The sequence below is a fragment of the Nerophis lumbriciformis genome, linkage group LG25, assembly GCF_033978685.3.
Source record: "Nerophis lumbriciformis linkage group LG25, RoL_Nlum_v2.1, whole genome shotgun sequence".
NCBI classification, from domain to species: domain Eukaryota; kingdom Metazoa; phylum Chordata; class Actinopteri; order Syngnathiformes; family Syngnathidae; genus Nerophis; species Nerophis lumbriciformis.
The window spans coordinates 2,872,853-2,894,191 of record NC_084572.2 but is presented as its reverse complement, the minus strand read 5'-3'; the positions used below and the strand labels follow the sequence as shown (position 1 = coordinate 2,894,191).

The window sequence follows — 21,339 nt, the reverse complement described above, 5'->3', positions numbered from 1 at the left end:
TTGAATATTCAACATTATTGTCTTTGAGGTCCCAAATGTGTTTGCTGAGTTCTGTGGTATTCCGCAGGTTTTGGTTCCTGAAAGAAGCCTTGTGATTGTTCCATCTGGTTTTGAACTCTCCCTCGGTTAATCCTACATATGTGTCGGATGTGTTAATGTCCTTGCGTGTTACCTTAGATTGGTAGACAACTGATGTTTGTAAGCACCCCCCGTTGAGAGGGCAATCAGGTTTCTTTCGACAGTTGCAGCCTTTGTTGGTTTTGGAGTCGCTCTGTCCGGGGGCCGACGGCTCATTTGCAATTGTTTTGTTGTGGTTTGAGATGATTTGTCGTATATTGTTCATACAGCTGTAGCTCAATTTAATGTTGTTCTTGTTGAATACTTTTCTTAGGGTGTTGTCTTTGGGAAAGTGTTTGTCAATCAGATTGAGGAATTTGTGTCCAATGTTAGTTGAGATGTTTTTGCTGTATGGGGGGTTGTACCAGATGATGTTGTTTCGTTTTCTGTTCTTTTTTGGTTGGTTTCCTGGCGTGGGTTCATAGGTGAGGGTGAAATTGTATCCGCTTTCATCAAGGGCTTTTTGGTACGGGGGGGTTGCTTGGTCAAATTCAGCTTTGCTAGATGACAGCATCGATAGCCTTTTATTAATTCCGGTAGGTATTCTTTTCGTGGTGGTGGGTGGGTGGTTGCTGTCATGGTGCACGTATTGGAGTGTTGTGTTGGGTTTCGTGAATGGTTGGTAGCTGTTATTTCTCAGGTTGAAAGTGACGTCAAGGAAGTTGACGGTTTGCTTGTTGGCTTCAATCGTGATCCGTAGGCCGTTCTCTTTGAAAATTTGGCATATGCGCTTCTTGCCAATCACCACGCCCCTACGCCAGCCTGTACCCACCCACTCTGTGCCCTATATAAACCATGGTATGTGAATGCTCCCATTAAAATCTCCTGAAGATTGAGGGTACCCCCCTCATGAAACAGGCCTGTAGAGATGAAATAGTCTTGTGATTTTTTTCCCACACATACATATATTGCGCTCTACTACGGTATCGAGCACTATTTTTTGGATAACCTTATTAAGACATATATATATATATATATATATATATATATATATATATATATATATATATATATATATATATATATATATATATATAATACTTGACTTGGTGAATTCTAGCTGTAAATATACTCCTCCCCTCTTAGCCCCGCCCCCAACCACGCCCCCGCCCCATCCCGACCACGCCCCCCACCTCCCGAAATCGGAGGTCTCAAGGTGTGCAGTATATTATCATACTTTCCAAACTTTTGTCTAAATAAAAAGACTTAACTTTACAGCAAACTACCCATCAAATTAATAAAAATAACAATACATTTTACATTGTTATTTACAGCATCCATCCATCCATTTTCTACCGCTTGTCCCTTTCGGGGTCTGTAAATTTGAGGGAAAAAAAACGACTACTGTTTTTTGCGTTAAAACTTTGTTGACTGAGCTGCCAGTTTTTTACTGTGAAATCTACGGTTGTTGTTTTTAACGTGTATTACTGTAAATGGAAAGACAATACATTTGTTTTTACGGTGGTGGTATTTACCGTATCATATTGACTATTTTATTGATTATGGGACAAGCAGTAGAAAATGGATGGATGGTACATTTTCATCACTTATTGTTTGTCTTTGGTACACTAATGTGTATATTTTAGGCCATTGGTTCTTTGTTTTATTTTTGCAGAAATATATTTTTATATTGCTCTTTTTATCTTTGGTATGAACATTATTATGTAAACTCGGAAGTTATTGGGGTTTTTTTTTTTTTTGGTTCTTTGTTGTTGCTATTTTTGTATTACAACATTTTATTATTGGATCATGTTGTACTGCATTGTCATTTTTTCTTTTGTGATTGTGTGATGTCTTTTGCCTGGACCCCAGGAAGAATAGTCTCCACTGCAGTGGAGACTAATGGGGATCCTTAATAACTAAACTAAACTAAACCGTAAAATGTTGTTAAAAAAAAACAAACCCAATATTTTACAGTAAAATTTTGTAAATGTAAAGTTTTTACTGACATCCCTGATGCAGAACAATGGAGGAAGTCATTTGTAAGAAAGTGCAAGTACATCATCTTGTACTTACTCAAAGTGACCACATGAGGGCGACAGACTGCTGACGACGCAAAAAGAACAAAAAACCCGCAATATTTTACAGTAAAATTTTGTAAATGAAAGTTATTACTGACATCCCTGATGCAGAACAATGAAGGAAGTAATTTGTATGAAAGTGCAAGTACATCATCTTGTACTTACTCAAAGTGACCACAGGAGGGCGGCAGACTGCTCACTTGACGCAAAAAACCCCGCAATATTTTACAGTAAAATTTTGTAAATGTAAAGTTTTTACTGACATCTCTGATGCAGAACAATGAAGGAAGTCATTTGTATGAAAGTGCAAGTACATCATCTTGTACTTACTCAAAGTGACCACAGGAGGGCGGCAGACTGCTCACTTGACGCAAAAAACCCCCGAAATATTTTACAGTAAAATTTTGTAAATGAAAGTTATTACTGACATCCCTGATGCAGAACAATGGAGGAAGTCATTTGTAAGAAAGTGCAAGTACATCATCTTGTACTTACTCAAAGTGACCACAGGAGGGCGGCAGACTGCTCACTTGACGCAAAAAACCCCGCAATATTTTACAGTAAAATTTTGTAAATGTAAAGTTTTTACTGACATCTCTGATGCAGAACAATGAAGGAAGTCATTTGTATGAAAGTGCAAGTACATCATCTTGTACTTACTCAAAGTGACCACAGGAGGGCGGCAGACTGCTCACTTGACGCAAAAAACCCCCGAAATATTTTACAGTAAAATTTTGTAAATGAAAGTTATTACTGACATCCCTGATGCAGAACAATGGAGGAAGTCATTTGTAAGAAAGTGCAAGTACATCATCTTGTACTTACTCAAAGTGACCACATGAGGGCGACAGACTGCCGACGACGCAAAAAGAACAAAAAAAAACCTGCAATATTTTACAGTAAAATTTTGTAAATGTAAAGTTTTTACTGACATCCCTGATGCAGAACAATGGAGGAAGTCATTTGTAAGAAAGTGCAAGTACATCATCTTGTACTTACTCAAAGTGACCACATGAGGGCGACAGACTGCTGACGACGCAAAAAGAACAAAAAAACCCGCAATATTTTACAGTAAAATTTTGTAAATGTAAAGTTTTTACTGACATCCCTGATGCAGAACAATGGAGGAAGTCATTTGTAAGAAAGTGCAAGTACATCATCTTGTACTTACTCAAAGTGACCACAGGAGGGCGGCAGACTGCTCACTTGACGCAAAAAACCCCGCAATATTTTACAGTAAAATTTTGTAAATGTAAAGTTTTTACTGACATCTCTGATGCAGAACAATGAAGGAAGTCATTTGTATGAAAGTGCAAGTACATCATCTTGTACTTACTCAAAGTGACCACAGGATGGCGGCAGACTGCTCACTTGACGCAAAAAACCCCCGAAATATTTTACAGTAAAATTTTGTAAATGAAAGTTATTACTGACATCCCTGATGCAGAACAATGGAGGAAGTCATTTGTAAGAAAGTGCAAGTACATCATCTTGTACTTACTCAAAGTGACCACATGAGGGCGACAGACTGCCGACGACGCAAAAAGAACAAAAAAAAACCTGCAATATTTTACAGTAAAATTTTGTAAATGTAAAGTTTTTACTGACATCCCTGATGCAGAACAATGGAGGAAGTCATTTGTAAGAAAGTGCAAGTACATCATCTTGTACTTACTCAAAGTGACCACAGGAGGGCGGCAGACTGCTCACTTGACGCAAAAAACCCCCGAAATATTTTACAGTAAAATTTTGTAAATGAAAGTTATTACTGACATCCCTGATGCAGAACAATGGAGGAAGTCATTTGTAAGAAAGTGCAAGTACATCATCTTGTACTTACTCAAAGTGACCACATGAGGGCGACAGACTGCCGACGACGCAAAAAGAACAAAAAAAAACCTGCAATATTTTACAGTAAAATTTTGTAAATGTAAAGTTTTTACTGACATCCCTGATGCAGAACAATGGAGGAAGTCATTTGTAAGAAAGTGCAAGTACATCATCTTGTACTTACTCAAAGTGACCACAGGAGGGCGACAGACTGCTGACGACGCAAAAAAACCGCAATATTTTACAGTAAAATTTTGTAAATCTAAAGTTTTTACTGACATCCCTGATGCAGAACAATGGAGGAAGTCATTTGTAAGAAAGTGCAAGTACATCATCTTGTACTTACTCAAAGTAACCACAGGAGGGCGGCAGACTGCTCACTTGACGCAAAAAAAAAACGTAATATTTTACAGTAAAATTTTGTAAATGTAAAGTTTTTACTGACATCCCTGATGCAGAACAATGGAGGAAGTCATTTGTAAGAAAGTGCAAGTACATCATCTTGTACTTACTCAAAGTGACCACAGGAGGGCGGCAGACTGCTCAATTGTTCAATAACTCAAAAAGTGCATTACGTGCATTAACCATCATTCTGACACAACGCAGCACTAACGATTGAGACTATTTAGGTTTAATCTAATAAAAATAATCTTTAATTACTCCCCAAAAGAAATAAAAAATGTCACCATACAAAACCTCAATAGCGAGTCTTTAAGACTGTTGCAGTTCAGGGCCGGCCCGCGGCATAGGCCGTATAGGCAAATGCTAAGGGCGCCGTCCATCAGGGGGCGCCACGCCAGTGCCACAAATGTTGGAGAAAAAAAAAAAGTTGGTACTATTATTTCTAAATGCAAAAAATAATCCCTCGTTAATTAAAATGCAAAGTAAAGCCTATTTAATAGAAATATTATTTGTTACAACATTACGCCCCCTCCCTTCCCGTATCATGACTCTTTTTGGACGTCACCACATCAAAAAATCAACACAAGATGTCAAAACGGCCAAAACTGTCAGGTGCCCAGGGAAGAAAAAAGAGAAAAGAAGAGGAGGAGAAACGAGAAAAAGACAAGAGGTAGCAGGTAGGTAACGTTAGCCTACATGAAATTATTTGTCTGTTACAGAATGTGATAGTAACCTGGCTTTTTAGCATTAAGCTAATGTTACATGATTCGGCAATTGCTAATCAATAAATAGCTAGTTCTGTTTTAACGTCGGGTTAATATTGTGGAGGGGGCTAAATTGTTATGGAAAATAATAATGTAACGTTAGGTAATTACAGTACTCCCACCTTACATTCCTCAGGGACATTTGTATTAGATCTTTTAAGCAGGTGTTTTTTGTTTACATTGTTATTGCCTTCTGGTTAGCTAATGTTTGCCCTGCAGGTAATAGTCACTTTTCCACCCCTTTATATATTAGTTATAGTTGTAAGCCTAGTTGTTAAAGTGCACATCATTAATGTTAATTAAGCAATATGTATGTAAAAAATATTGTATTTCATATATTCATTTTTTATTTTTTGCATTCATTTATTTATTCATATTTTTTTTTATCTTGTTAACTATTCTGATTGTTAATTTGCTTTCTTTAAGTAAAAAAAAAGGTCAAAGACAAAGCTATTCGGTTTCTTGTGAGTATATACACTTCACTGCCGATGTGGGGGGGGGGCGCCACCTAAAATCTTGCCTAGGGCGCCAGATTGGTTAGGGCCGGGCCTGTTGCAGTTCATGTTGCGTTTGACAGCGTCGTTATGTTACATTGTTGTGTTGCTGTTTGTTGAAGTTAACCTCAAACCATGCAGAGAATGTTCTCTTCATCCTCCCTCGCTGCATCGTCTTCCTCTCAGTGCTACACACACACACACACACACACACGCACACACACACACACACACACACACAACACACACACACACACCCAGCGGTGAAGGGAAGCTTTGTGAGGCGGTGGGGACATGAAGGCCGACTTGTTTTGAGTGAAAAAAAAGAGGACACGCACACGCACACACACACTTACACACACACACACCACAGTATGAATGTTGTTTGTCAGAGGGACAGGCAGTCTTTTGTGTGTAACCACACTCGCACACGTTAGTCATTATGTGCATTAAAATATGACGTTTGCATACCATCCATCCATTTTTTTACCGCTTGTCCCTTTCGGGGTCGCGGGGTGGGGTGGGGGTGGGGGGGTACTGGAGCCTATCTCAGCTGCATTCAGGCGGAAGGCGGGGTACACTCTGGACAAGTCGCCACCTCATCGCAGGGTTTGCATACAACCAGGCCCGGCCCTAACCAATCTGGCGCCCTAGGCAAGATTTTAGATGGCGCCCCCCCCCACATCGGCAGTGAACTGTATATACTCACAAAAAACCAAATAGCTTTGTCTTTTACTTAAAGAAAGCAAATTAAGAATCAGAATAGTTAACAAGATTAAAAAAAATATGAATAAATAAATGAATGCAAAAAATAAAAAATGAATATATGAAATGCAATATTTTTTACATACATATTTCTTAATTAACATTAATGATGTGCACTTTAACAACTAGGCTTACAACTATACCTAATGGGTGGAAAAGTGACTATTACCTGCAGGGCAAACATTAGCTAACCAGAAGGCAATAACAATGTCAACAAAAAACACCTGCTTAAAAGATCTAATACAAATGTCCCTGAGGAATGTAAGGTGGGAGTACTGTAATTACCTAACGTTACATTATTATTTTCCATAACAATTTAGCCCCCTCCACAATATTAACCCGACGTTAAAACAGAACTAGCTATTTATTGATTAGCAATTGCCGAATCATGCAACATTAGCTTAATGCTAAAAAGCCAGGTTACTATCACATTCTGTAACAGACAAATAATTTCATGTAGGCTAACGTTACCTACCTGCTACCTCTTGTCTTTTTCTCGTTTCTCCTCCTCTTCTTTTCTCTTTTTTCTTCCCTGGGCACCTGACAGTTTTGGCCGTTTTGACATCTTGTGTTGATTTTTTGATGTGGTGACGTCCAAAAAGAGTCTTGATACGGGATGGGAGGGGGCGCAAAAGTTCAGTTCAAAACAACAAAAATGAGTCCACTCCTTCATCATCATCATTGTGACATCTGTCAATCATTGCCAAGGGTCACGTGACTTGCAGGTGCGCCTAATCCCGTTGGCGTGTCAGTGAATAAACTGACAAAAGCCGATTTGGTCAAATTGTGTCTTTTTTTTTTTTCCCTTCGTCGCCCTCTCGCCAGCGGCGTCGGCTCGCCGAGCGCTTCCGGAAACGACCGAAGCGAGCCGAAGACACGCCCTGGCAGGGCGACAGAGAGATGCTGGGTGTGAATCAGTCGGGGCTTATTTGCTCGCGAACTCTCGAAAGGAAGCAAGATGACGGCTCTGAGCAGCTGGGAGCTTTGCGTCAAGTATGCGCTGTTCATCTTTAACTTCGTCTTCTGGGTGAGTGCGTTGATTACGTCATCATCTTCGTCAAATATATATTTCCCGCAGCACTTTCATCAAGATCAGGATTTAAAAGCAGGCAAATAAATTAATGAAAAGGAGGGACCGTTTATGTTAAACTATTTAATATGTGTTGTTTTACATTTTATATAAGCAACACAAAAAAACTAATTCAAAGTAAATAAATCAATAATTCACCAGCACATAAAACTCTTCACTGCAGTTTGGATGATTTCCCACTGGGGGGCGCCATTTCCACCCAAAATACCTGTTATTATCATCTCCACTAGAGGGCGTTCTTTTCATTACAGTAATATTACATGAATGTCTTTAACATCTTGTTTTCTAACGGTTAAATGTTTATTATTTATCAACTAAATGTTTTCTAACTGATTAGATATTATTAAATTAATAATGTTTATTATGGATGTACTGAATAGTTTATAACAATGACTAAATGGTAAAATGTTTATTATTGATCAAATAAATGTCTTCTTAAAATTATTTAATATAACTGTAATTACATGTTAAATATTAAATTATTTAATGTTTATTATGAATGTTTCCTAACAATGACAAAATGCCACATATTAAATGTCTACATGTTTCTCTAATGTTTTCTAGCAATATTTACATGTTAAATATAACATTTTAATTATTGTATTTGTAAACACAATATTTGATTAAATGTTGACAAATGATCAATTTGACAATAAACATTTTATTGTCAAATTTTAATACTTTGTAACAATGATTATTATTAAATGATAAATGTTTTTTCTTGATCAACTACATTTGTTTATAACAAATAGAATATTTATTATTGAATGTAACATTTTTATTAGTATTAAATGTTTATCATTTATAATTAAATTATTACTATTGATTAACTAAATGTTGTCTAACAGTGATACATTTTAAATATTAAATGAATAAAGTTTATTATTTAAAAAATATGTTGTCCAACAATGATAAAATATTTGCCGTATTATTAAAAGAAAAATGTTCATTAGTATAAAATGTTTATAATTTATTAAATAATGTATTTAAACAATAATTACATGTTAAATATTAAATTATTTCATGTTTATTATGAATGTTTCCTAACAATGACGAAATGCCACATATTAAATGTCTACATGTTTATCTAATATTTTTTACCAATATTAACATGTTAAATATAACATTTTAATTATTGTATTTGTAAACACAATATTTGATTAAATGTTGACAAATGATAAATTTGACAATAAACATTTTATTGTCAAATTTTAATACTTTCTAACAATGATTATTATTAAATGATAAATGTTTTTTCTTGATCAACTACATTTGTTTATAACAAATAGAATATTTATTATTAAATGTAAAAATGTTATTAGTATTAACTGTTTATCATTTATAATTAAATTATTACTATTGATTAACTAAATGTTGTCTAACAGTGATACATTTTAAATATTAAATGAATAAAGTTTATTATTTAAAAAATATGTTGTCCAACAATGATAAAATATGTGCTGTATTATTAAAAGAAAAATGTTCATTAGTATAAAATGTTTATAATTTATTAACTAAATGTCTTTAAACAATAATTACATGTTATATATTATTTTGATCAACAAAACGTTTTCTCTGAATGTTTATGATTCATTGTGTTTAACAATGATGACATTTAAAAACATTAAATTAATAAATGTTTATTACTAATGTTTTCTAGCAATAAATGCATGTTAAATATTGAATAATACATTTTATTACTGTATTTATAAACACAATGTTAGATTAAAAAAATCTTTATTATTGATCAACTAAATGTTTTCTAACGATTAAATGTTGATTATTGAATGATAAATATGTATTACTAATGTTTGCTAAAAAATATTATATATTTATTATTGATAAACTAAATGTTTTCCAGCAATGATTAATGTTAGATATTAAATGATTAAAGGTGTATCATTTATAAACTAAATGTTTTTAATGATGATTAAATGTTAGATATTCAATGATTAAATGTATATTATTAAACAGCTAAATGTTTTCTAACAATGATAAAATGTTGAATACTAAATTATTATAATACATGAAAATGTATATTATTAATGGTTTCTAACAATGATTAAATGTTTAATATTAAATGATAATGTTTATTTTTGATAAACTAAATGTTTTCTAAAAATGATTATTGTTAAATATTAAATTCATATTTGTAATTCATATTTTATTAATAAATCTTTTTTATACAATGATTTTAATGTATATTAATGATCAACTAAAAGTTTTTTTAACAATGATTACATGTTAAAACATACATTTTCAAATGTTTATTATTGAATGAAAAATATGTATTATTGTTTTCTAACAATGATTAAATGTTTAATATTAAATGATAAAGTTTATTATTGATAAACTAAATGTTTTCTAACAATGATTAAATGTTAGATATTCAATGATTAAATGTATATTATTAAACAGCTAAATGTTTTCTAACAATGATAAAATGTTGAATATTAAATTATTATAATACATGAACATTCATATTATTAATGGTTTCTAACAATGATTAAATGTTTAATATTAAATGATAATGTTTATTTTTGATAAACTAAATGTTTTCTAACAATGATTATTGTTAAATATTAAATTCATATTTGTAATTAATATTTTATTAATAAATCTTTTTTATACAATGATTTTAATGTATATTATTGATCAACTAAAAGTTTTTTTTAACAATGATTACATGTTAAAACATACATTTTCAAATGTTTATTATTGAATGAAAAATATGCATTATTGTTTTCTAACAATGATTAAATGTTTAATATTAAATGATAAAGTTTATTATTGATAAACTAAATGTTTTCTAACAATGATTAAATGTTAGATATTCAATGATTAAATGTATATTATTAAACAGCTAAATGTTTTCTAACAATGATAAAATGTTGAATACTAAATTATTATAATACATGAAAATGTATATTATTAATGGTTTCTAACAATGATGAAATGTTTAATATTAAATGATTAAATGTATATCATTAAACAGCTAAATATTTTCTAACAATGATAAAATGTTGAATATTAAATTATTATAATACATGAACATTCATATTATTAATGGTTTCTAACAATGATTAAATGTTTAATATTAAATGATAATGTTTATTTTTGATAAACTAAATGTTTTCTAACAATGATTATTGTTAAATATTAAATTCATATTTGTAATTAATATTTTATTAATAAATCTTTTTTTATACAATGATTTTAATGTATATTAATGATCAACTAAAAGTTTTTTTAACAATGATTACATGTTAAAACATACATTTTCAAATGTTTATTATTGAATGAAAAATATGTATTATTGTTTTCTAACAATGATTAAATGTTTAATATTAAATGATGAAGTTTATTATTGATAAACTAAATGTTTTCTAACAATGATTATATGTTAGATATTCAATGATTAAATGTATATTATTAAACAGCTAAATGTTTTCTAACAATGATAAAATGTTGAATATTAAATTATTATAATACATGAACATTCATATTATTAATGGTTTCTAACAATGATTAAATGTTTAATATTAAATGATAATGTTTATTTTTGATAAACTAAATGTTTTCTAACAATGATTATTGTTAAATATTAAATTCATATTTGTAATTAATATTTTATTAATAAATCTTTTTTATACAATGATTTTAATGTATATTATTGATCAACTAAAAGTTTTTTTTAACAATGATTACATGTTAAAACATACATTTTCAAATGTTTATTATTGAATGAAAAATATGTATTATTGTTTTCTAACAATGATTAAATGTTTAATATTAAATGATAAAGTGTATTATTGATAAACTAAATGTTTTCTAACAATGATTATATGTTAGATATTCAATGATTAAATGTATATTATTAAACAGCTAAATTTTTTCTAACAATGATAAAATGTTGAATACTAAATTATTATAATACATGAAAATGTATATTATTAATGGTTTCTAACAATGATGAAATGTTTAATATTAAATGATTAAATGTATATCATTAAACAGCTAAATATTTTCTAACAATGATAAAATGTTGAATATTAAATTATTATAATACATGAAAATGTATATTATTAATGGTTTCTAACAATGATTAAATGTTTAATATTAAATGATAATGTTTATTTTTGATAAACTAAATGTTTTCTAACAATGATTATTGTTAAATATTAAATTCATATTTGTAATTAATATTTTATTAATAAATCTTTTTTATACAATGATTTTAATGTATATTATTGATCAACTAAAAGTTTTTTTTTTAACAATGATTACATGTTAAAACATATATTTTCAAATGTTTATTATTGAATGAAAAATATGTATTATTGTTTTCTAACAATGATTAAATGTTTAATATTAAATGATAAAGTTTATTATTGATAAACTAAATGTTTTCTAACAATGATTAAATGTTAGATATTCAATGATTAAATGTATATTATTAAACAGCTAAATGTTTTCTAACAATGATAAAATGTTGAATATTAAATTATTATAATACATGAACATTCATATTATTAATGGTTTCTAACAATGATTAAATGTTTAATATTAAATGATAATGTTTATTTTTGATAAACTAAATGTTTTCTAACAATGATTATTGTTAAATATTAAATTCATATTTGTAACTAATATTTTATTAATAAATCTTTTTTTATACAATGATTTTAATGTATATTAATGATCAACTAAAAGTTTTTTTAACAATGATTACATGTTAAAACATACATTTTCAAATGTTTATTATTGAATGAAAAATATGTATCATTGTTTTCTAACAATGATTAAATGTTTAATATTAAATGATGAAGTTTATTATTGATAAACTAAATGTTTTCTAACAATGATTATATGTTAGATATTCAATGATTAAATGTATATTATTAAACAGCTAAATGTTTTCTAACAATGATAAAATGTTGAATATTAAATTTTTATAATACATGAACATTCATATTATTAATGGTTTCTAACAATGATTAAATGTTTAATATTAAATGATAATGTTTATTTTTGATAAACTAAATGTTTTCTAACAATGATTATTGTTAAATATTAAATTCATATTTGTAATTAAGATTTTATTAATAAATCTTTTTTTAAACAATGATTTTAATGTATATTAATGATCAACTAAAAGTTTTTTTTAACAATGATTACATGTTAAAACATACATTTTCAAATGTTTATTATTGAATGAAAAATATGTATTATTGTTTTCTAACAATGATTAAATGTTTAATATTAAATGATAAAGTTTATTATTGATAAACTAAATGTTTTCTAGCAATGATTATATGTTAGATATTCAATGATTAAATGTATATTATTAAACAGCTAAATGTTTTCTAACAATGATAAAATGTTGAATATTAAATTATTATAATACATGAACATTCATATTATTAATGGTTTCTAACAATGATTAAATGTTTAATATTAAATGATAATGTTTATTTTTGATAAACTAAATGTTTTCTAACAATGATTATTGTTAAATATTAAATTCATATTTGTAATTAATATTTTATTAATAAATGTTTTTATACAATGATTTTAATGTATATTATTGATCAACTAAAAGTTTTTTTAACAATGATTACATGTTAAAACATACATTTTCAAATGTTTATTATTGAATGAAAAATATGTATTATGGTTTTCTAACAATGATTAAATGTTTAATATTAAATGATAAAGTTTATTATTGATAAACTAAATGTTTTCTAACAATGATTATATGTTAGATATTCAATGATTAAATGTATATCATTAAACAGCTAAATATTTTCTAACAATGATAAAATGTTGAATATTAAATTATTATAATACATGAAAATGTATATTATTAATGGTTTCTAACAATGATCAAATGTTTAATATTAAATGATAAAGTTTATGATTGATAAACTAAATGTTTTCTAGCAATGATTATTGTTAAATATTAAATTCACATTTGTAATTAATATTTTATTAATCAATCGTTAAAAAATTACAATGATTTTAATGTATATTAATGATCAACTAAAAGTTTTCTAACAATGATTACATGTTAAAACATGCATTTTTAAATGTTTATTATTGAACGAAAAATATGTATTATTGTTTTCTAACAATGATTAAATGTTTAATATTAAATGATCAAGTTTATTATTGATAAACTAAATGTTTTCTAACAATGATTAAATGTTAGATATTCAATGATTAAATGTATATTATTAAACAGCTAAATGTTTTCTAACAATGATAAAATGTTGAATATTAAATTATTATAATACATGAACATTCATATTATTAATGGTTTCTAACAATGATTAAATGTTTAATATTAAATGATAATGTTTATTTTTGATAAACTAAATGTTTTCTAACAATGATTATTGTTAAATATTAAATTCATATTTGTAATTAATATTTTATTAATAAATCTTTTTTATACAATGATTTTAATGTATATTATTGATCAACTAAAAGGTTTTTTTTAACAATGATTACATGTTAAAACATACATTTTCAAATGTTTATTATTGAATGAAAAATATGCATTATTGTTTTCTAACAATGATTAAATGTTTAATATTAAATGATAAAGTTTATTATTGATAAACTAAATGTTTTCTAACAATGATTATATGTTAGATATTCAATGATTAAATGTATATTATTAAACAGCTAAATATTTTCTAACAATGATAAAATGTTGAATATTAAATTATTATAATACATGAAAATGTATATTATTAATGGTTTCTAACAATGATCAAATGTTTAATATTAAATGATAAAATTTATGATTGATAAACTAAATGTTTTCTAGCAATGATTATTGTTAAATATTAAATTCACATTTGTAATTAATATTTTATTAATCAATTGTTAAAAAATTACAATGATTTTAATGTATATTAATGATCAACTAAAAGGTTTTTTTAACAATGATTACATGTTAAAACATACATTTTCAAATGTTTATTATTGAATGAAAAATATGTGTTATTGTTTTCTAACAATGATTAAATGTTTAATATTAAATGATAAAGTTTATTATTGATAAACTAAATGTTTTCTAACAATGATTATTTTTAAATATTAAATTAATATTTGTAATTCATATTTTATGAATAAATATATGTTTTTACAAAAAATTTAATGTATATTAATGATCAACTAAAAGTTTTCTAACAATGATTACATGTTAAAACATACATTATTAAATGTTTATTATTGAATGAAACATATTTATTATTGTTTTCTAACAATGATTAAAAGTTAAATGTATTTTATTTTTTTTATAGTTTGAATGTACAATATTAAATGTTGATTATAAAACGATAAAAATTCCAAATAATGGCAATAAAAACTCTTCTGATTCTGATGTTTGTCCTCATGGCACAAAATATGCCAGGAAAGATAAACAATGTAGATAAATAGTTATATAGAGCGGCTGATTACGCTCACCTGGCGCGTGCTGTCCCCGCCCCCTGTCCTCCCAGGTGAGTCAGGATAGGGCGTGGCCCGCACAAAAGCCTTCGTCCTCCTCCTCTTCCTCTCTTTCACTGTGAGCCGCCTTTGTTTTGTTGGATCTTTCTGGTGTGAAAGAAGCTTCATCATGGGAGCGCTGAAGTGCATCAAGTACCTGCTCTTTGTCTTCAACTTCCTCTTCTGGGTAGGAGCTTTGGTTAACTGTGTGTGTGTGTGTGTGTGTTGACATATAATGTGTGTGTTATCATACTAATGGCAAGTTGTTGCATTAAAGCTGCATCATTACCACACACTAAACGTTGTGTGTTTGCTGCACATTACAGGCGTCTTCCAGTCGATTCTTTTCTCACTGACTTCTCGAGGGTTAGTTTTGCGAGTCGTAAATGCAGAAGTGGTGTTGTCATGTCTTAGTCCCTGCAGGCTGGGCGTCGTGGGACGTGTTCAGGCCCTGATGGAAACGTTCTGCTGGTATCTGTGGCGACGTTGAGTCATTTCAGTGACGCGTATCGCAACAATCCTCCCAGTAAACAACATTACAATCTATCAAAGTGTCTTTTTTTTGAAGGGATCCAGTTCTTCTGGGCAAGCCAGGTCCATGAAGCCGGTCTTCATTCCTCAGCAGGCAGAATTCCGCACTACTCAATGATCATCTGTTGTTGTTGTTGTTGTTGTTTCATGTTTAGTTGGCCGGTACCGGCGTCCTGGCCGTGGGTCTTTGGCTGAGGTTCGACTCCAGGACCGTCGGACTCTTCCAGGGCGAGGACTCGCCTTCGGTCTTCTATACTGGTAAGACCCTTTTTTTTGCAGATAAAGAAACCCGTCATTGTTTATGCGGTGCAAAGAACAACCCTCACACAAACACATGGCATAAACAGGGGCGGCCTTACCATTGGGAGAAAACCGTGGCCTTAAGGCCCAAAAATGTCAAATTTAAAATAGAATTAAAGCTGCAAGCAGCAGTGGTCAGGCCCGCATATTTGGCAGGTGCTAATCCTAAGTGTCCCAATACGTTTGTCAAGTTTGAGAAGTGTCCCAAAACTTTTGTCCAGTGGTAGTCCTTAGTGTCCGAATACTTTTGTCCAGTGGTAGTCCTAAGTGTCCCAATACTTTTGTCAAGTTTTAGTCCCAAGTGTCCCAATACTTTTGTCCAGTGGTAGTCCTAAGTGTCCCAATACTTTTGTCCAGTGGTAGTCCTAAGTGTCCCAATACTTTTGTCAAGTTTTAGTCCCAAGTGTCCCAATACTTTTGTCCAGTTGCCCAATACTTTTGTTCAGTGGTAGTAGTAAGTGTCCCAATACTTTTGTCCAGTGGTAGTCCTAAGTGTCCCAATACTTTTGTCAAGTTTTAGTCCCAAGTGTCCCAATACTTTTGTCCAGTTGCCCAATACTTTTGTTCAGTGGTAGTAGTAAGTGTCCCAATACTTTTGTCAAGTTTTAGTCCCAAGTGTCCCAATACTTTTGTCCAGTGTAAGTGTCCCAATACTTTTGTCCAGTTGCCCAATACTTTTGTTCAGTGGTAGTAGTAAGTGTCCCAATACTTTTGAAAAGTGGTAGTCATAAGTGTCCCAATACTTTTGTCAAGTTTTAGTCCCAAGTGTCCCAATACTTTTGTCCAGTGTAAGTGTCCCAATACTTTTGTCCAGTTGCCCAATACTTTTGTTCAGTGGTAGTAGTAAGTGTCCCAATACTTTTGTCAAGTTTTAGTCCCAAGTGTCCCAATACTTTTGTCCAGTGTAAGTGTCCCAATACTTTTGTCAAGTTTTAGTCCCAAGTGTCCCAATACTTTTGTCCAGTGTAAGTGTCCCAATACTTTTGTCCAGTTGCCCAATACTTTTGTTCAGTGGTAGTAGTAAGTGTCCCAATACTTTTGTCAAGTTGTAGTCCCAAGTGTCCCAATACTTTTGTAAAGTGGTAGTCATAAGTGTCCCAATACTTTTGTCAAGTTTTAGTCCCAAGTGTCCCAATACTTTTGTCCAGTGTAAGTGTCCCAATACTTTTGTCCAGTTGCCCAATACTTTTGTTCAGTGGTAGTAGTAAGTGTCCCAATACTTTTGTAAAGTGGTAGTCATAAGTGTCCCAATACTTTTGTCAAATTTTAGTCCCAAGTGTCCCAATACTTTTGTCCAGTGTAAGTGTCCCAATACTTTTGTCCAGTTGCCCAATACTTTTGTTCAGTGGTAGTAGTAAGTGTCCCAATACTTTTGTAAAGTGGTAGTCATAAGTGTCCCAATACTTTTGTCCAGTGTAAGTGTCCCAATACTTTTGTCCAGTGTCCCAATACTTTTGTAAAGTGGTAGTCATAAGTGTCCCAATACTTTTGTCAAGTTTTAGTCCAAAGTGTCCCAATACTTTTGTAAAGTGGTAGTCATAAGTGTCCCAATACTTTTGTAAAGTGGTAGTCATAAGTGTCCCAATACTTTTGTCAAGTTGTAGTCCCAAGTGTCCCAATACTTTTGTAAAGTGGTAGTCATAAGTGTCCCAATACTTTTGTCAAGTTGTAGTCCCAAGTGTCCCAATACTTTTGTAAAGTGGTAGTCATAAGTGTCCCAATACTTTTGTCAAGTTTTAGTCCAAAGTGTCCCAAATCTTTTGTCTAGTGTACCTACCTTGTCTGCATTGTGTGGGCACGCTGGTGCTTCCTGCTTTTAAGCAGCCATCTTGAGAAAACAGCAGCAGCATCAGCGCAGCGGTTCTTTGAAGGCTCATAAAATCAAAACCAGAGCAGTTAGAAACATTATTTCAATAACTTTTATTTGGAAGGGTTCAATCTCTCTCCTGTGTTAGTTTGAAGCCGAAACGACAAACGCGCTCAGAGGAGATAATGTTTGAAGAGAAGTGACCGGTTTATAAAAAAATGTTGTTTTGAAGGGGAAATTGCAAACTTCCTGTTGATTTTTGCTGAGGGTTGTCAATCTATGAAATGTAGATCTAAGTGAGACCTACATAGAGGTTTTTGTTTCATGTCTCTCCGACTTTCCCAGTGGGAGTTACAGGCAGTTTTGTCATTTTTTTTCTTCCGAGGAGCAGTTTTTTCTGCGTTTCATAAAAAAAATTGCGGTAGAGCACAATTTTGAGATTTGGGGTTAGGTTTTTTTCATTAGATCACAATTTTAGCCAGTCCTGATGTGTGTGTTCAGTTTGAGTTTTGAAGCATGTCAAGAGGGTCAAATTACAGCTCAAAGAGGCAAAATTGACTGTTTTTAGTACTTTTTTTGTCTTGAAGGGGGAATTGCCAACTTCCTGTTGATTTTTGCCCAACTATTATGAAAACTAGGTCTGAGTCAGACCTACATAGAGGTTTTTGTTTCATGTCTTTCCGACCTTCCTAGTGGGAGTTACAGGCAGTCTAGTTTTTTTTTTCCTAATATATTCCTAATATATTGAGGTTAGCTACCGTATTTTTCGGACTATAAGTCGCACTGGAGTATAAGTCGCATTTTTGGGGGAAATGTATTTGATAAAAGCCAACACCAAGAATAGACATTTGAAAGACAATTTAAAATAAATCAAGAATAGTGAACAACAGGCTGAATAAGTGTACGTTATATGAGGCATAAATAACCAACTGGTATGTTAACGTAACATATTATGGTAAGAGTCATTCAAATAACTATAACATATAGAACATGCTATACGTTTACCAAACAATCTGTCACTCCTAATCGCTAAATCCCGTGAAATCTTATACGTCTAGTCTCTTACGTGAATGAGATCAATATTTGATATTTTACGCTAATTTGTTGATCATTTCACACATAAGTCGCGCCTGAGTATAAGTCCCACCCCCGGCCAAACTATGAAAAAAAAAACTGCAATTTATAGTCCGAAAAATACGGTAATTTTACTTGTTTCGGAAAGTCCTAAAAAGCCAAATTTTCTTGTTCTATTGGCAGATAATTTTGCTTAGTTCAAATAAAATACCCCTCATTTTTGTATTTTTTAGGGCCCGCATGTCCCATTGCATAAGGACTCCCACAGGGAGTCCTTATGCAATGGGACATAAGGACCTATTGAATTTGTAAGGTTTTATTCTTTATTCTTCCGCACCCACAAAAAACTGTAATTTGACCCACTTAACATGCTTCAAAACTCACCATATTTGACCCACACATCAGGACCTGCGAAAATTGCCTTTTTAAAAAAAAAAAAACGAACCCCAAAACTCAAAATTGCGCTCTAGCGCCCCCTAGGAAAAAAAACTAGACTGCCTGTAACTCCCACTAGGAAGGTCGGAGAGACATGAAACAAAAACCTCTATGTAGGTCTGACTTACACCTACCTTTCATAACTGTACATCCTCGGGCAAAAATCAACAAGAAGTTGGCAATTCCCCCTTCAAGACAAAAAAGTACTAAAAACAGTCACTTTTGCCTTTTTTTTTAAGTTGTAATTTGACCCCCTTAACATGCTTCAAAACTCACCAAACTGAACACACACATCAGGACTGGCAAAAATTGCGATCTAATAAAAAAACCTAACCCCAAATTTAAAAATTGCGCTCTAGAGCAATTTTTGAATAAAACGGAGAAAAAACTGCTCCTCGGAAGAAAAAAATGACAAAACTGCATGTAACTCCCACTGGGAAAGTCTAAGAGACATGAAACAAAAACCTCTATGTAGGTCTCACTTAGACCTACTTTTCATAGATTGACAACCCTCAGCAAAAATCAACAGGAAGTTTGCAATTTCCCCTTCAAAACAAATTTTTTTTATAAACCGGTCACTTCTCTTCAAACATTATCTCCTCTGAGCGCGTTTGTCGTTTCGGCTTCAAACTAACACAGGAGAGAGATTGAACCCTTCCAAATAAAAGTTATCGAAATAATTTTTATAACTGCTCCGGTTTTGATTTTATGAGCCTTCAAAGAACCGCTGCGCTGCTGTTTTTTTAAGATGGCTGCTTAAAAGCAGGAAGCACCAATGTGCCCACACAATGCAGACAAGGTAGGTACACTAGACAAAAGTATTGGGACACTTATGACTACCACTGGACAAAAGTATTGGGACATTTAGGCCGAAAACTGGACAAAAGTATTGGGATACTTGGGACTAAAACTTGACAAAAGTATTGGGACACTTAGGACTAGCACCAGCCAAATACGCGGGCCCGACCAATGCGGCTTGCAGCTTTAATTTTACTTGTTTCGGAAAGTCCTAACAAGCCAAATTTTCTTGTCCTATTGGCAGATAATTTTGCTTAGTTCAAATAAAATACCCCTCATTTTTGTATTTTTTTTTTCTTGTTTTTGAACACTGACTTTTTGCAGTGTAGACACACACGTGTGTGTGTGTGTGTGTGTGTCAACGTTTAGACACACCTTCTGATTCAATGTGTTCTTTAATTTCATGACTATTTACATTGTAGATTGTCTCATCAAAACTATGAATGAACACATGTGGAGTTATGTACTTAACAAAAAAAAAGGTGAAATAACTGAAAACATGTTTTATATTCTAGTTTCTTCAAAATAGCCACCCTTTGCTCCGATTACTTTTTCCGCACACTCTTGGCATTCTCTCCATGAACTTCAAGCACACCTGTGAAGCGAAAACCATTTCAGGTCTTGAAGCTCATGGAGAGAACGCCAAGAGTGTGTGGAAAAGTCATTGGAGCAAAGGGTGGCTATTTTGAAGAAACTAAAATATAAAACATGTTTTCTGTTATTTCACCTTTTTTTTGTTAAGTACATAACTAAGTGCGCTAACAAAATGATCTCCGATGAATGCCTTTCACTAGTACCGTATTTTTCGGACTATAAGTCGCAGTTTTTTTCATAGTTTGGCTGGGCTCCAATGCGATTTATATATGTTTTTTCCCTTCTTTATTATGCATTTTCGGCAGGTGTGACTTATACTCCGAAAAATACGGTAATAAAGGTTTCTCGTCTGCCTCGGGCCCCAAATGGCTAAATCCGCCCCTGGGCACAAGCCAGAGGGCCGTTTCTTTTGGGCACCGAGTCAGCACTGCATTTGCATCTCAAAAAGAAGACCCATTTTTTCAAAGTAAAAAATTATTTTCAAGGTACAAAAAAATTTTCAAGGTAAAATTTTTTTTTCAAGGTAAACATTTTTTTTCAAGGTAAAAAATGATTTTCAAGGTACAAAAAAATTTAAGGTAAAATTTTTTTTTCAAGGTAAATTTTTTTTTTCAAGGTAATGATTTTCAAGGTACAAAAAAATTTAAGGTAAAATTTTTTTTTCAAGGTAAAAAATGATTTTCAAATTTTTTTAATTAAAAAAAAATGTTTTTAATTTTTTTTTTTTTTTATTTGTAAAATTTTTTAAACTTTTTTTTAATTTTTTTTTGTACAAAAAGAGCTTCAGAGCTAGCCTAAAACGTTAGCATGCATACATTAA

At 31.3% G+C, this 21,339-nt stretch overlaps 2 protein-coding genes across 3 annotated transcripts in view; one reads left to right on the top strand and one right to left on the bottom strand.

Annotated features, from left to right (window-relative positions):
* lg25h12orf56 (linkage group 25 C12orf56 homolog) overlaps positions 1-15,234 on the bottom strand; it is a 39,649-nt gene extending 24,415 nt beyond the window's left edge. Inside the window, exon 1 of the mRNA XM_061984669.2 lies at positions 14,960-15,234. The gene's annotated coding sequence lies outside the window, so the exon portion shown is untranslated. The remainder of the gene's footprint in view (positions 1-14,959) is intronic.
* The window catches only part of LOC133621511 (CD9 antigen-like), a 38,561-nt gene continuing 24,481 nt past the window's right edge, over positions 7,260-21,339 (top strand). Inside the window, exons 1-2 of one of the 2 annotated variants that reach the window (XM_061983567.1) lie at positions 7,260-7,420; positions 15,667-15,769. In XM_061983567.1, coding sequence (XP_061839551.1) covers positions 7,352-7,420; positions 15,667-15,769 — 172 coding nt within the window. In that variant the 5' untranslated portion in view covers positions 7,260-7,351. Of the gene's footprint in view, positions 7,421-15,004; positions 15,168-15,666; positions 15,770-21,339 lie in introns of those variants that run through there. The other variant, XM_061983568.2, reaches the window with a different exon arrangement.